Source organism: Diabrotica virgifera, chromosome 5 (genome assembly GCF_917563875.1).
Source record: "Diabrotica virgifera virgifera chromosome 5, PGI_DIABVI_V3a".
NCBI classification, from domain to species: Eukaryota; Metazoa; Arthropoda; class Insecta; order Coleoptera; family Chrysomelidae; genus Diabrotica; species Diabrotica virgifera.
The window spans coordinates 62,533,995-62,548,615 of record NC_065447.1 but is presented as its reverse complement, the minus strand read 5'-3'; the positions used below and the strand labels follow the sequence as shown (position 1 = coordinate 62,548,615).

General features: G+C 32.5%; 1 protein-coding gene across 3 annotated transcripts in view; it reads right to left on the bottom strand.

Moving 5' to 3' along the window:
• LOC126884189 (intraflagellar transport protein 46 homolog) overlaps positions 1-10,672 on the bottom strand; it is a 37,703-nt gene extending 27,031 nt beyond the window's left edge. The window contains exons 1-4 of one of the 3 annotated variants that reach the window (XM_050650048.1): positions 10,459-10,672; positions 10,034-10,384; positions 8,472-8,639; positions 1,318-1,595 (exon numbers count right to left, since the gene is read on the bottom strand). In XM_050650048.1, coding sequence (XP_050506005.1) covers positions 1,318-1,595; positions 8,472-8,522 — 329 coding nt within the window. In that variant the 5' untranslated portion in view covers positions 8,523-8,639; positions 10,034-10,384; positions 10,459-10,672. Of the gene's footprint in view, positions 1-1,317; positions 1,596-8,471; positions 8,640-8,695; positions 10,004-10,033 lie in introns of those variants that run through there. The other 2 variants (XM_050650049.1, XM_050650047.1) reach the window with 2 other exon arrangements.
• Between the last annotated feature and the right edge of the window lie 3,949 nt (positions 10,673-14,621).

Here is a 14,621-nt window from a genome sequence, read left to right as displayed (position 1 = left end):
ATGCTCAAATCGGTGTATTCAACTTGAAATAACAGAGAAACGGTCGATTTCAGGTGTATAATGCTGCCAATACCTTCCGTAATGCTTGAAAATACCTTTAAAATGAGTAATATTAAATGTCAATTAAATTCAAACTAAGCGAGATATGCTACAAAAAAAATTGATTACTAATGTATTTTAGGAAACAATGAGAAGTGTATTTAACCCCTCATCCACCAGAATTTAAATGCATCGTTTTTCTTTTACAATACCTTTTATTATAGTGTTATTTCTATGTTCAAAAAGTTGGACGGGTTTAAATGAATGGTTTTTGAAAAAAAAATCAAATTATAGAGCGCATTTTTCAATTTTCTTAAAAATCTTCCCTTTTCTCCATGTAACTCGAAAATGATAATAGATACAAAAAGATACCATACGAATATGCAGGGTGTTTTTAGATAAATATTTTGTTTTCGTTTTTCAGTACTGTATTTCTTATCATTTTCAAGTTACATGGAGAAAAAGGAATATTTTAAAGAAAATTAAGAAATGCGCTCTATAATTTGATCTTATTTTTTTCAAAAACAGTTCATTTTTTTAACATAGAAATAACACTATAATAAAAGGTATTGTAGAAGAAAAACGATGTATTTAAATTCTGGTGGATGAGGGGTTAAATACACTTCTCATTTTTTCTTAAAATACATTAGTCATCAATTTTTTTGCAGCATATCTCGCTTATTTTGAATGTAACCGACATTTAAAATTTCTAATTTTGAAGGTCTTTTCAAATAATACAAAAGTTACTGGTAGCATTATCTGCATTATACAACTAAAATCGACCGTTTCTCTGTTATTTCAAGTTATATACACCGATTTGAGCATGCACCAAAAAACAAACTCTTTTCACCTACCATATCTCTTTTTATATTATAACTAGAAGATTTTCGAAGGAACAAATCTCTTTGTTTTTTTTTATAATCTACAAAAATGATTTATATAGTTTTTTTAGTTAGATGCATAGTTTTTAAGGTATTCGCAAAAAACCGTCCGAAAAGGTGTCATTTTTCAATGAAAATAGCCAATTTTCAACCACAAATAACTCAAAAAGTATTGAGGTTCCAAACAAAATTATAGATCAGTTTTTGCTTAAAACTAGGTTCTCTAGGCCCTTCTGTACTTATTCTGATCAAAAAATGCGCACCTTTTTAGATGTTCATTTTCAATTTACTTTATCTTTTTGTTGTTCATATTTACAAATTGGCTATGATTCTCAGATTATGTTTTTGTATTCACGTTGTTTTTTTTTGTTTTTATTATAGATTATACATTACTTACATGGATATATATTTAAATAGTTCTTTAATTTCGTCATTGACTTCTAAATTTTCGTACATTTTCGGGTCATATTCTCCTGGTATAGTCATATTATCCTTCTCGTCGTTTTCACTGTCATCACTATCACTAAGTAAACGATTTATTTTTGGATCTGCCAATGTTCTTCTCTTTAGTACTGCTGTCTGACGTCCAGAAATATTACCGAGGCTCGGTGGACCAGAATTCTTTGTTACAAAATTTTCTTGTGTCAACGGCTCCATTTCTTCTTGACTTGGACTCTAAAATATACTAAAATTTATTATACCAAAGAATGCCAAACGATCATAAATTGGTATTGTGCAAAATCTGAATGAAGAGTACCCACAAAAACAAAAGTCGAAAGATACATGATGATTCCACAAGATACCTATTCCACAAAAAAAAAACAGAAAGAAGCAGAAACATATATATTACACAAAATGGTAATCAGGAACAGCTGGGTAGCAGCTCCATGGTTTTACACAGAAGTGAAAGAACAATATAAAGAAAAAAAAGTAAAAAAATGCTTAAAAGGACAAAATATCCCTGATGATTGGAATGTTGGACACATCAGCTCAATATACAAGAAAGAGGATAAACGAATATGCTCTAATTACAGAGGAATAACTGTTACCAGCTCAATAGGGCGATTGTACGGTCGAATAATAAAAGAAAGAATAGAATCAGAATACGAAGACATGGAAGAACAAATAAAATAAAAGTGGATTTCGTGTAGGAAGATCGTGCACTGATAATATATTCGTTCTGCAGCAGGTAATAGAAAAACGGAAGGCAAGGAATCTATATACCCACCTATTGTTTGTAGATTTAGAGAAGGCATACAATACGGTAGCTTTGAAAAAACTGTTTCAAACATTGACGAAAGTAGGACTGAGTAGAGAGTATGTGGATGCTATCGCCTATATTTACAAAAATGCAAGAAGTGTCGTTAAAGAAGGAAACTTTATATCTGAATCATTTCCAATAACAAAGGGGCTTAAACAAGGATGTTGTCTGTCTCCGACTTTATTTAAAATATATATTCAATCATCGCTAGAGCAGTGGAAGAAACAAGTATCCGGAATGGGAATAGACATAGGCGGTGGTAAATGTTTAACAACTTTGTTTTTCGGAGATGATCAGGTATTCGTAGCGAATGATGAGGAAGCATGGACTACATGTTTAGAAAACTAAAGAAACAATATGAAAAATGGGGCCTCAATATGAATATGTCAAAGACAGAGTATCTTAAAATAGGAGATGATGAAGAAGATCCAGATTTAGAAATTAGAACCACAAAAACATGTAAAGAATATAAATATCTCGGATCTATAATATCTAAAGAAGGCACTACCAAAAGAGACATCGAAAACAGAACGCAGCAAAGCAAAAAAGCGGTAAACATTTTAAACTCTCTACTATGGTCTGAAGATATAAGACAAAAAATGAAATTGACAATCTATCGTACCTTGGTAGAGCCTATTATGACTTATGGGGCAGAAGTTTGGCAGATCACGAAGAAAGATCGAAAAAGAATAGAAGTAGTAGAAATGGATTATTTAAGGAGAGCGTGTGGTATATCCAAAAAAGATCACACCAGGAATGAAGATATTAGAAGGAGAACAAATACTATATATTCCAGTGTAGATAGAATTGAAACTAGACAACTAGTGTGTTATGGTCACGTGAAACGAATGAATGAAGATAGATGGCTCAAGAAAGCTTTAAATTACATACCACAACAAAGAAGAAGAAAGGGAAGGCCTTCAGTTGCCTGGGAAGAAAATGTATGGCACATCATGAGAGATAGAGCCATCAAAGAAGACGAATGGATGGACAGAAAAAGATGGCGGTCGAAATGCGAGAAGCGGCAGAGGCTGTAGGAACCTCGCTTATAGATAGATAGAAAAAAATTTACCTGAAATACACGTTAACCAAGACATACGAAGAAGACGATAATTACAAGACAATAAGAAACAAAATACATGCATCTGCAAAAAGAATTAACATTATCACTGGGAATGTTTTTAGAAAGAAGTGGAATATAATTTTTATGGCCAAGAAAAGGAAATATGGAGATTCATAAAAACGTGGTCAAAGAGCGTAGGTAAAGGAACTAATCGACCCAAAACACATAGAAAAGGATACATGGTTGACTATCTAAAAAATCTCTATAGGTACATAAGAAAAATAAATGATGCTAGCTAGAACTGGAAGCACTAGAAATGACAACAAAAATGAAATAAATACACAGAATGTTCGAAAAACACTTGAAAAGCCGAAAATCAGAAAAGCTGCAGGTAAAGACGGAATACCAAACAAAATACTGAAATATTGTGGAGCAGAATGACAAAACAATTATTAACAACATTACTTAATTAAGTATAGTGGAGTCACTGAAGGTGGATATGAGCTATTACCTCCGATTTCGTTGAACCTCCATCGATTTGCATGAAAATTGGTGAGTGGTTAGAGGATATCTCAAGGTACAAAGGTGACATGGCGCCAACTTGCGCTTTTACCCTGGGGGTGGATGTCACCCCTTCTCGGGGGTGAAAATTATTGTATTAAAAATAACCACATAACTCGATAGAGGGACAAATTTCAAGCAACATTTGTTTTATAAAGTTATTAAAATAAATCAAAACTTTTTGAGTTATTAAAGATCAAAGATTTTAATTTTTCTTGAGAAAAATGCATGTTTTTAACCAATTTTTCATCAATAACTCAAAAAGTGTAAGTTTTTACAAAAAAGTTATTATTATCAAAATTGAAGCTAATAAAAAATGAAATAAATCCCGTACTAGAAAAACGTTTTAATGTTAACTAAAAGTGAGTTATAGGTAATTGAATGCATATTTTTTTCGGCGAGTAAAAAACTCTAAGTATTCAAGCTGAAATAACGGGAAATTGATGCATTTTATAACATAAACTTATTAAACATTTGTCAAAGTACTTAAAAATATCTATCAAATGAGCTCCCTAACATGTTGATTGCGTTAAAATTTATGCTCCAAAATTTTTTCAAAATTTATCTTTTAAAAATGTTTCCAAAAAATTTTATTGTTTTTTTTTAATAGCTCCGTTCATGTTTACGATATCAGGTTTATCTAAAAACTGTTTGAAAGTTAATTCTAAGTGATATTTAAGCACGTTAAACCTAATCTTCTTAACCCCTTACTTTTCTAAAAAATAAAAGGTTAAATGACCCCAGTTGCATGGTTCCCACAGCAAAATTCAAGATTTAAACGTTTCTATCTCGGTTATTTTTTACCCTATAGAAATAGTAAAACAGGTAAAATATTTGGTACAAAAAAAACTAAAATTTGGTTATAAATAAGTTTTTACGTATATTGAGTATTTGTGGAACTATTATCAAAAGAATATGAGAATTACAATAATTTTAAAAATTATGATTTCTTTAAATTATATCTTTTTTTCAAAAATATACATTCTAAACTGGTCAAAATTATCGAAAACATTACTTATGCTAATATAAAGAAGTTCTTGTAAGGATTACTATAAATTTTAATTTTTGTGGAAATGGCGTATGTTTTATTTTTCACTTTTTCCTAAAAAATTCGAAACGGGTCTTTTATTTTCATTATAACTTGCTTAATTTTGACGCTATTACCTTGTTCTGAAGCTCATTTGATAGGTATTCCGAAGTACTTTGACAAATGTATAGCAGGGATATTTTATACATTGCATCATTTTCCCGTTATTTAAAAAATACACATTCAATTGCCAATAACCTCACTTTGAACTAACATTAGTTTAGTTCTTTATGTAAGGAATGTATTGAATTTGTTATTATCTTCAATTTCAGTAATTATAACTTTTTTGTAAAAGCTTATAGTTTTTGATTTATACGTGAAAAACCGATTTAAAACATGCATTTTTTTACGAAAAAATAAAATCTTTGGTTTTTAATAACTCAAAAAGTGTTGATTTATTTTAATAACTTTATATAACAAATTTTGCTTATAATTTGTCCCTCTATGGACTTATGGTATTATTTTTAATAAAATAATTTTCACCCCCGAGAAGGGGTGGCATGCACCCCCAGGGTAAAAGCGCAAGTTGGCATCATGTCACCTTTGTTTTTTGAGGTATCTTCTAATTGCTCACCAATTTTCATGAAAATCGATGGAGGTTCAACGAAATCGGAGGTGAAAACCTTCAGTGACTGCACTATTAACAAAATTATAAAACACAATCAAATAACGGAAGCATGGAAAACTAGTGAACTAATTAAACTATTCAAAAAAGGACGTAAAAACAGCGAGAAAACTACAGACGTATAAACTTACTAAATATACTTGAATACTAACCTAAAACTTAAAGCTAAAATTTTACATAAACTAATGAACCAGAGGATAAGTTTAGCAGATGAACAGAGTTTTCGTACCGGACGATCGTGTCCAGATGCACAATCGCGGATTAAGACCCCACCCACTCTTCTATGGATTAAGAATCATGAGGCCCTTAGACAACCCAAGCTATGAGGCATCTTAGAAGCCTCCGCCTTCTCCCTCCTAAACCACGGATAATCTATCCATCTTCGAGCGGTATCCCTTAGATATATTTTCATTTTTGAAAATGACCGTTCGCCTGTTGCATTTGTAATCATTAGAGTAAGATAAGTCTTAAAAGCTAGAGCACGACCAAAATTCACTTTTAATTTGAGATTTGGATGAGCACCGTTATTGACGCTCAGTTTTTCCACATTTTCTGAATTTTATTTTGGTATCGTGTAGGTATTTTACTTGGCGAGACGTTACCAAAATACAATTCAAGAAATTTAGAAAAATCGAACGTTAACGCCAGTACGCATCCAAATCTCAAATACATATAAAGTGAATTTGGTCGTGCTGTACTGACACATTTGGAAAAGTCGCTCGTCGATTCGAGTTTGTCCTCATAAATAACCCAAAATTAGTGTGAAGCAAGAATAAATTGTTTTCGCTGCATGTCTTGGAGCTGGGCTATAAAATATTTGAACTGCACTAGTTCATCTTCAATTTCAGAATGAGTATCATCAGAATAGGTTTCATGTAGATTTGAAGCACACTCCTTTATTTGAGTATCACTCAGTTTTGAAAAAACACACAAAACACCAAAACACTGTGTTCACTGACTCGTACGCTGTCAACCGACGGCGACGACTCAGCTCAGTAATTAGCTTATCCAAAATTGGTAAATACGTCTCAACTTACTATTTAGGGTAAATGATAAACCGAGATGGCACTTGTATGAAAGATATAGAAATGAAAATAGTACGGGGAAAACAAGCCACGAAAGCACTCCATGGAGTGATACGGAAGAACACTCTAACTAAAAAGTGATTTTTCAGGGCATAGTGCTGAATATTACCTACCCTACAAGAGCGGCAGAATGGCCAGTGACAACAATAATACGAAATAAAATACGAACAGTTGAATTGGAGTTTAGGAGAAGGTGTTTACAAATTACTAGGTAGGATAGAATAAGAACAGAGGAAATATGAAACAGAATACCATTTTCCATCTCACCATCTCACAGATGGTGAGATGGAAAACTCACATAGGAAATGCTATGATAGATAGAGACCTCAGAGATGGCGATTGGGAAAATAGAGTGCTATGGAAGACGAAAAAGGCAAACTCATAATACAAAAAAGCCAAGAAGGAGAAATTAATTCAGCGAACTAGTACGGCTAAATATAAATAATAAATTAAATAAAATACTTTGTTTTTGGAAAAATAATCATTTGTATTAAAATTATAATTATTCGTAACAAACAAACACGCGGACGGACAGACAGACAGCCTACGTCAAATTTCTCACCTTTAGTACCATCCTTTTATTATAAGCTTTTATTTGACACCTCATTTGTCATTCTACCTGGTATAATGACGGAGGAGTTGAGTTCACGGACAGACATACAGATGGACGGACGGACGGACGGACAGACGGACGTGGATAATTCAACGTTTTCACATTCTTTCAAAATTGGTGAAAACAATATTAATTCGTACTCGATTTTATTCGTAAGTGTATCTTTTCTTTTAATTTTTGGAGAAAACCTCATCCGTGTATTTATTATTTTTATATTATTTAATTATACAAGAATATATTAATTTATAGCATGTATCAATATCTTCATTCGATGTATCATATGATACAATATATCGATGTATAATTTTTTTGCCATCCCTGTTGGGACGTGATTTGGGAATTCCCAGCATGTAAAAGTCCTTACATGTTCGCTAAATTACTTTCAACTCGGCTAAATTGGTTTAGACTAGGCCGTACTAGTTTATCCTGAAGTGTGAGTCTTTATTATATCAGGATAAACTAGTTTGGCCTAGGACAAACCAGTTTGGCTTACGCGCGATAGACAAACTAGTTTGTCCTGAAATCGGGTTTGGCCGGCAACATATGTACCTACAAACTGATGCAAGAATCTTGAAAATCGGAGTACAAATAATAAAGTTATAGAATGTCAAACTTAATCAAAAATTTTGGGTGGCGGAATTTTGTGCCGGTGATACTGTATACAAAATCTTGGCAAGAATATTGAGAAATAGACTAAATTCAATTGAAATGTTGAATGGGTTGCATATGTGAGTTCATTTTAAATGAAGTAAAGAAAGACGGACGTACTCACAATCTTTTAATTTCACTACGACGACCGGTTTCGATCTCTACAATATACAGATCATCTTCAGGTCAGCGTTACAAGTGAGTTAAAGCATTGTACAACTCTTTAATACACAAAGCTTTAGTACACGGCTTTGTACAAAGTACAAAGAACTTACTACCATCACCAGTTTCGTCAAGTCATAAAGAATTAGATGGTTGGGACATGTAGAAAGAATGGCAGTGAACAGAATGCCTAAACTAGTAATGACCAGAAAATTATTCGGTCCCAAAAGAAGAGGTATACCCAGAACGAGGTGGATTAAAGTGGAGGAAGACCTTAAACACGTGAAGGTGCGGGACTAGAAAGAAAGTTCATCAGGTCCTACAAAGTAGTTAAAAATTACTTAAAAAGGGACACTAATATTACTAATATGCGTCTAATATCTTCCAAAATCAAAAATATATCATTAAAAACTAACACGAAATCCTGTTTTGTATCTTTAACTTACCAAATCCAAATCTTTTAATTTCTGAAAGTCTTCAGAACGTTTCGGACTCATACTTTGCTCTTCAGACAAGGACAAATCCGAGTCATCGAGTTTATAAGCACTTTTAGAATCATCGTGTTCTTTTACCTTATTGCCATCAGAAGGAAACACCTCGTCGTCGTCGTCATCCTTAAATTGGTTTATAATATGAGAAAAAGATAGAAAATGTCATGGTGAATACTTACATCAATTATTGAAAATGACCTCTGCATATTGTTGTTTATTTTCTTTATTTAATTAATTTTTCTGTGAGTTGAAAAGTTTTGTTTGTAGCAATCGGTTGCTTAGCGACCATTGCTAGGTAGTTAGTGAGGGTGATTGTTCCGAAAAATTAAATTAAACTAAAGCGCAATGCAGATGACGACATGAATTTGCAGAAGTTAAATATAGCTAAAATAATATTTATAATAACAATGTAAAAGACAAATAGAATAAGTAGTTTATTTTAATTCTACGTTGCAGAAACAACTACATCTTTAGAATAACTATTTTAGGCATTATTTTAAAAAGAATTTAAATGTAGGTAAGATACATAATGCTTTAAGGCAGGCCGCACATCAAAGAAACATGAAACGTAAATCACGTTTCATGGAAATAAAACACTGCTAAACAAATAGACGTCGGGCCATTTATGCGACTCTCCGAAAATAAAAATGTTTTATGAGCATGAATCACACTCGTTTCATTGGTAGGCGGACTTTAAGATTTGTTTAGCCGTGTTTTATTTTCATGAAACGTGTTTTACGTTTCATGTTTAATGTTTTACGTTTCATGTTTCGTTGGTGTGCGGCTCGCCTAAGAGGTAAATTAGTATTCAAGTATATGAAAAGGAAATTGGGACGAAATCAAATCGCTGAGAGTGAAACAATAAAAGAACAATTAAAATTGTCAACTGAGTCCATTGAAATGTTAAATTCTTTAGGCCGTACGCAGGACGCAATTAAATTTTTTTATATGTTGGGGGTAAATATAAGCCTAACTTAACTCGTTCAGTGCCCCATCAAGAGTGCCGATGACGCGACGCATGGCGGCGGCGGTGGTATTTCGTTACCAAGTGAACCGTTTAAGTACGTGCAACGAATATAGAAGGTTAGGTTAGGTTAGGCTTGCGTCTATTGCCGTCTATATTCGTTGGTAGGTGGTACCCAAGGTTAATAGATTAGGGCGTAGGTTGTCTCATAACTGTAGACCAATCAAAGGCTGGCTTTTTAAAGGCGGGAATACGTCATCCGTACGACAATTTTAAAATTGTCATAAGAGTCAATGCTAATAAAAGGTTCAAAAACTTAGGTTTTGCAATATATTTTGAGATTTTCTTGGGTATAGGTATATTAAGCGGTTCTTATATTGGTAATTATATCAATTTTTCCCTTAAAAATCAATAGTCTACTAACAAAAAACTAGAATTCATTTAACACTTATTACGTGTGTTTTAAATGGAGAAAACAATTTAATTAGCACAAGAATCCAAAAAAATAGAAGAAAAAGTTTAAAATCAAAAATACTAATATGTAGGTACTTACTTATTATGTTTTTCGTGGAATGTGCAGCACTTTTATCATTTTTGGTGGTATGCAACAACAAAAGAAGGAATAATATAAATAATTTATTATTAGGCACGGTTATGTGTTAAAGGTTAAAATATAAAAAAGACGTAACATAATATTAACATATTCAGGCACGAGGAAATGTTTGCTACCTATTTTCTTATGTTTAGAGGCCCATTTATCTTGTAACATTTTATTATCCATTATTGTTTGATAATGTTAAGGTATTTGGGAAATGTCCAAAAACATTATTTTGTTTCCATCTGCTTCAGGAATTTTGGAGTTGCTTTTACATATAGCTATGCTACAAATGTTACCACCACTCATCTAAAAAATGTTTTATTATTATAACATACAAAACTACATATTATTATGTGTAATATTATAATTGTTAAACTAACCTTACACGGTTACGAAAACACACTTCACAAGTCATTACTGCCTTTGTATAGGGCCCAAATAAGTAATTATAGTAATATAGTCCTTATATGCTTAAAAACTCAACAAATATTACAAATAAACGATATTATAAGAAAATTCCACAAAAATATACGGAAATATAACCACACACAACTGTCAAACTTGACTTTGTCGTACGAGTGACGTAGGCATTCCCCTCCCTCTCGCTTCCGCCCACATAGTTATGAGATAACCTAACCCCTATCTATGAACCTTGGGTGGTACCAGCCATGTGGTGTTTGATCAAGGTGACATAGTGAACGTGTTAAGTTAAATTTTGTAGGGTTGTCACCCTTGTCCCACGGCCGCCATAATGGTAAAAGAGATGCAAAAGAGAAAATTAAATTGTCTACAACTTAATTTGTATTACTTTTTGTCATAAAGTATGAAATTTTCTTTTGGACCTTATAACTTTTCTGATCATTTTAAAATAAAATGGCATCAGAGCAGAGTTATAGTGGTCAAATTTATTTATTAACATAAATGGGTTTTTTAATACTCCAAAAATACGATCAAAACGAACCATCAAGCTATTATATGTTTTTTTATTCATTTTGTTTTCCTATCCATTTTGTTTTCCTTTTGTCCTTTTGTTATTAATTTGTTTAATTTTATTCTTTTGTTAACATTCCTATGTCGACCCTTTTCTGGACCACCTGTGAGGTAGAGTCTAGATGTGCGATTTTCTACGTGCGTATCCCCATTAGGCTTAATCCACGGACAATTTCCAGACGAGATTGAGTATGATTATTATATTTAAAAAGTTGGTTTCCAGCTATTGTTTTTTCATTTTCTGTAATGGTCCAGGCTGCGGTTCAGAATCTAATTTAATATCGGAGGTGAATATTTGCGGAAGAACGGTAGTTAGAATTGACAATAATCAATCACTGTGTGGGTAATAATTCATCTATTAATTAATTTTAATATTTCCATGATTTTACTGTAAGTTTCACCAGAATAATTAAGTAATACTGCAGAATATTTTAGCCCTGCTTTTCCGTAAATACACAATAATACACATACAAGTATAAGTACTTCGCCACAGTTTAAGTATTTCCACAGTTTCCTTGCATCTGTAGAAAATTAATTTCAGAAGTTCGGGAGGTGCTGGAGTTTTGAAAGTTTGGATCGGTACCCAAATTTTTCCATGCTTTTTCCAGCCCCAACCTTCAGGATCACAGTGTTTGCCGAGCCACATAAATGAACCTGGTGATTAACTCGGAGACTCTAATAACAGTATAGGGATGCCGGTTGTTGAGAAAAACCGGTTTTCAGTTATACCGTTTTTTTTTACTTACAGTTTAACCGGGCGGTTATAACCGGTCGAAAAAACCGGTTACTCCAAAAACCGGTTTTTGTTTTTTTAATCAATATCCAATAGGTTACATTTATATTACACTCTAGTTTGCGATACTCCATTCTAATCGATATCAGTGTAAAGATGACCAGTCATCAGTGTTGTTAACTCGGTTTCGGTCAGCTTAAAATTTCCACTATAGCCCAGTCGGGATACCATTTGGCCTTGCATTAGGAGCTGCCCCAAATTTTATTTTTCTAATCTTTAGGGGGGTCAATAGTAATATAAATTTAAAATCTCGACTGAATTTGACCGTTGCGTTAGCCACCATCTTGATTTTAAACGAGAACCGTTTTTGCTCAATATCTCCGCCATTTTCAACTTCTCGACAAAAAATGTAGAAACTGAAATTGTTGAAAATGCGATTTTCTATAATTTCGTTTATTATAATTTTTTTCGTGCGGTTTATATTTTCCGAGTTATGGGGAAAACAGTGATAGTTAACGCATAATTATTGATTTATTGAATTATCTCGTTTATTATTACTTTTACAACAAATTTTAACCCATACAAAAATGAATAGAATTAAATTTTGTACAATTTTGATCTCTTTCATTTTTTTGATAAAATCAATATTTACGGTAGTACGTATGCGGTAAAGGCGCGAGCGTAAGACCCGATTGATTTTAGAGCAATTGTTTTTGTTCAATATCTTCCCCATTTTCAACTTTTCGACAAAAAGTGTAAGGACTGAAATTGTTGCAATAACGACTCCCCCAATGGGTCTAAAATTAAAAAAAAAATTGTTGAAATATTAAAATATGTTAGCTGACATGAAACTTAATTATCGACAGACAAATTCAACCAATAAAACCCGCTAGTTAATAAAATTAAGTGAACTTAATGCATATAAGTTATTTTTTATGTCTTTTATGTACTTAGTTTGTTTGGTGTTTCATTGGAAGTTTCAAAAATTGTGTAAAATATAATTCTCTTTATTTTTGTTTATATACAATTATGTCGTAAAGTTAATAATAAATGACACAATTCAATAATTATGCTTCCTCTCCGCTTCCACTATTTTCCTTCTTAACGCGGAGAATATTGATCGCATAAAAAAATTGTGGAAAGGAGATTGTAGGAAATTGCGTTTCCAACAATATTAGTTCCTACCGTTTTTGTCGAAAAGTTGAAAATGGCGGAGATATTAAGCAACAACGGTTCTCCTTTAAAATCAATATGGCGGCTAATGCAACCGCGGAATTCAGTCGAGATTTTAAATTACACTACTATTTATCTCCCCTAAAGGATAGAATTATAAAATTTGGGGCAGCTCGGAAAAAAGATTCAATTCAGTAATTATGCTCCCCCACCACTTTTTACTATTTTCCCACTTAACTCGGAAAATATCAACCGCATGAAAAAATTGTTAAGAAGAAATTGTAGGAAATCATATTTGGAACAATTTAAGTTGAAAATGGCGTAAATATTGAACAAAAACAATTGCTACAAAATCAATCAGGTCTTACGCTCGCGCCATTATCGCATACAATCTACCTTAAATATTAACTTTAGCAAAAAAATAAAAGAAACTAAAATTGTGTAGAATTCAATTCTCTCTATTTTCGTATAGGAACATTTTTGTCGTAAAACTAACAATAAACGAGATAATTCAATAATCATGCTCTATTTATATATAACTGTCATTATTTTCGCTATAACTCGGAAAATATCGATGGCACGAAAAAATTTTAAGAATAGAAATGATAGAAAATTACATTTTCAACAATTTTGGTTGTTATACTTTTTGTCGAAAAGTTGAAAATGGCGGAGATATTGAGCAAAAACGATTCTCGTTTAAAATCAAGATGGCGGCTAATGCAATGGCGGAATTCAGTTGAGATTTTAAATTTACACTACTATTGACCCCACCTAAGGATTAAAAAAAAATAAAATTTGGGACAGCTCCTAATGCAAGGTTAGGCCTATTATACGTCTAACCCGACTGGACTACTACACGAGCGCGGGCGCGAAAAATTTCCACATTTTTGAAGTTATACTTCTTTAGGCGCGATTGAGAGTAAAATTTTTCATAAATCTGCGTGCATGCGCACACAGACAGTATGACGTTTAGTTGCTAATATTTCAAATTATGTATCAGCGCAAATAAGCCATTAAAATAATATATTAGTGTTTTTTAGTAAACGTATTATATATTATAATTTTGTGTCTTTGGATTTGTCTTCCTTGGGCGTAAAATAATAAAACATCTATTTTTATATTTCACTTGTCACCGTGATGTGTAATTATGTATATCTGAAACGTCAGTAACATGCGCCTTAGCCCTGGTTGGTAGAGCATTTGACCAGAGATCGAGAAATCGCGAGATTGCGGGTTCAAATCCCGGACGATTCATACTTTTTTCTTTTAATATTTGGCATTTTAAGTTTTGGTTAATTTTTGGTAATTATTGTTAATTTTTTGTAACTGTTAAGTATATTTATTTCGTTGAAATTATATAATAGAAGTATAACTTCTTACGTGCGTACAAAGTACACACACATTCTTTTTTGTTCTAAATTCATTATTTTTGAAATCCGGTTTTTCACCGGTTATTATTTTAAAAAGGAAAAACCGGTTATAACCTAGACAATAAAAACCGGAAAAACCGATTATTACGGAGTAAAAAAACCGGTGTTAGGTTACGACCGGTAGGTTTTCCCCATCCCTAAATAACAGGCTGCACCATGTGTTGAAGAAGCCGATGATAAGGTAAATGTATTTTTGGTCACTGTCTTGGCGAATCGT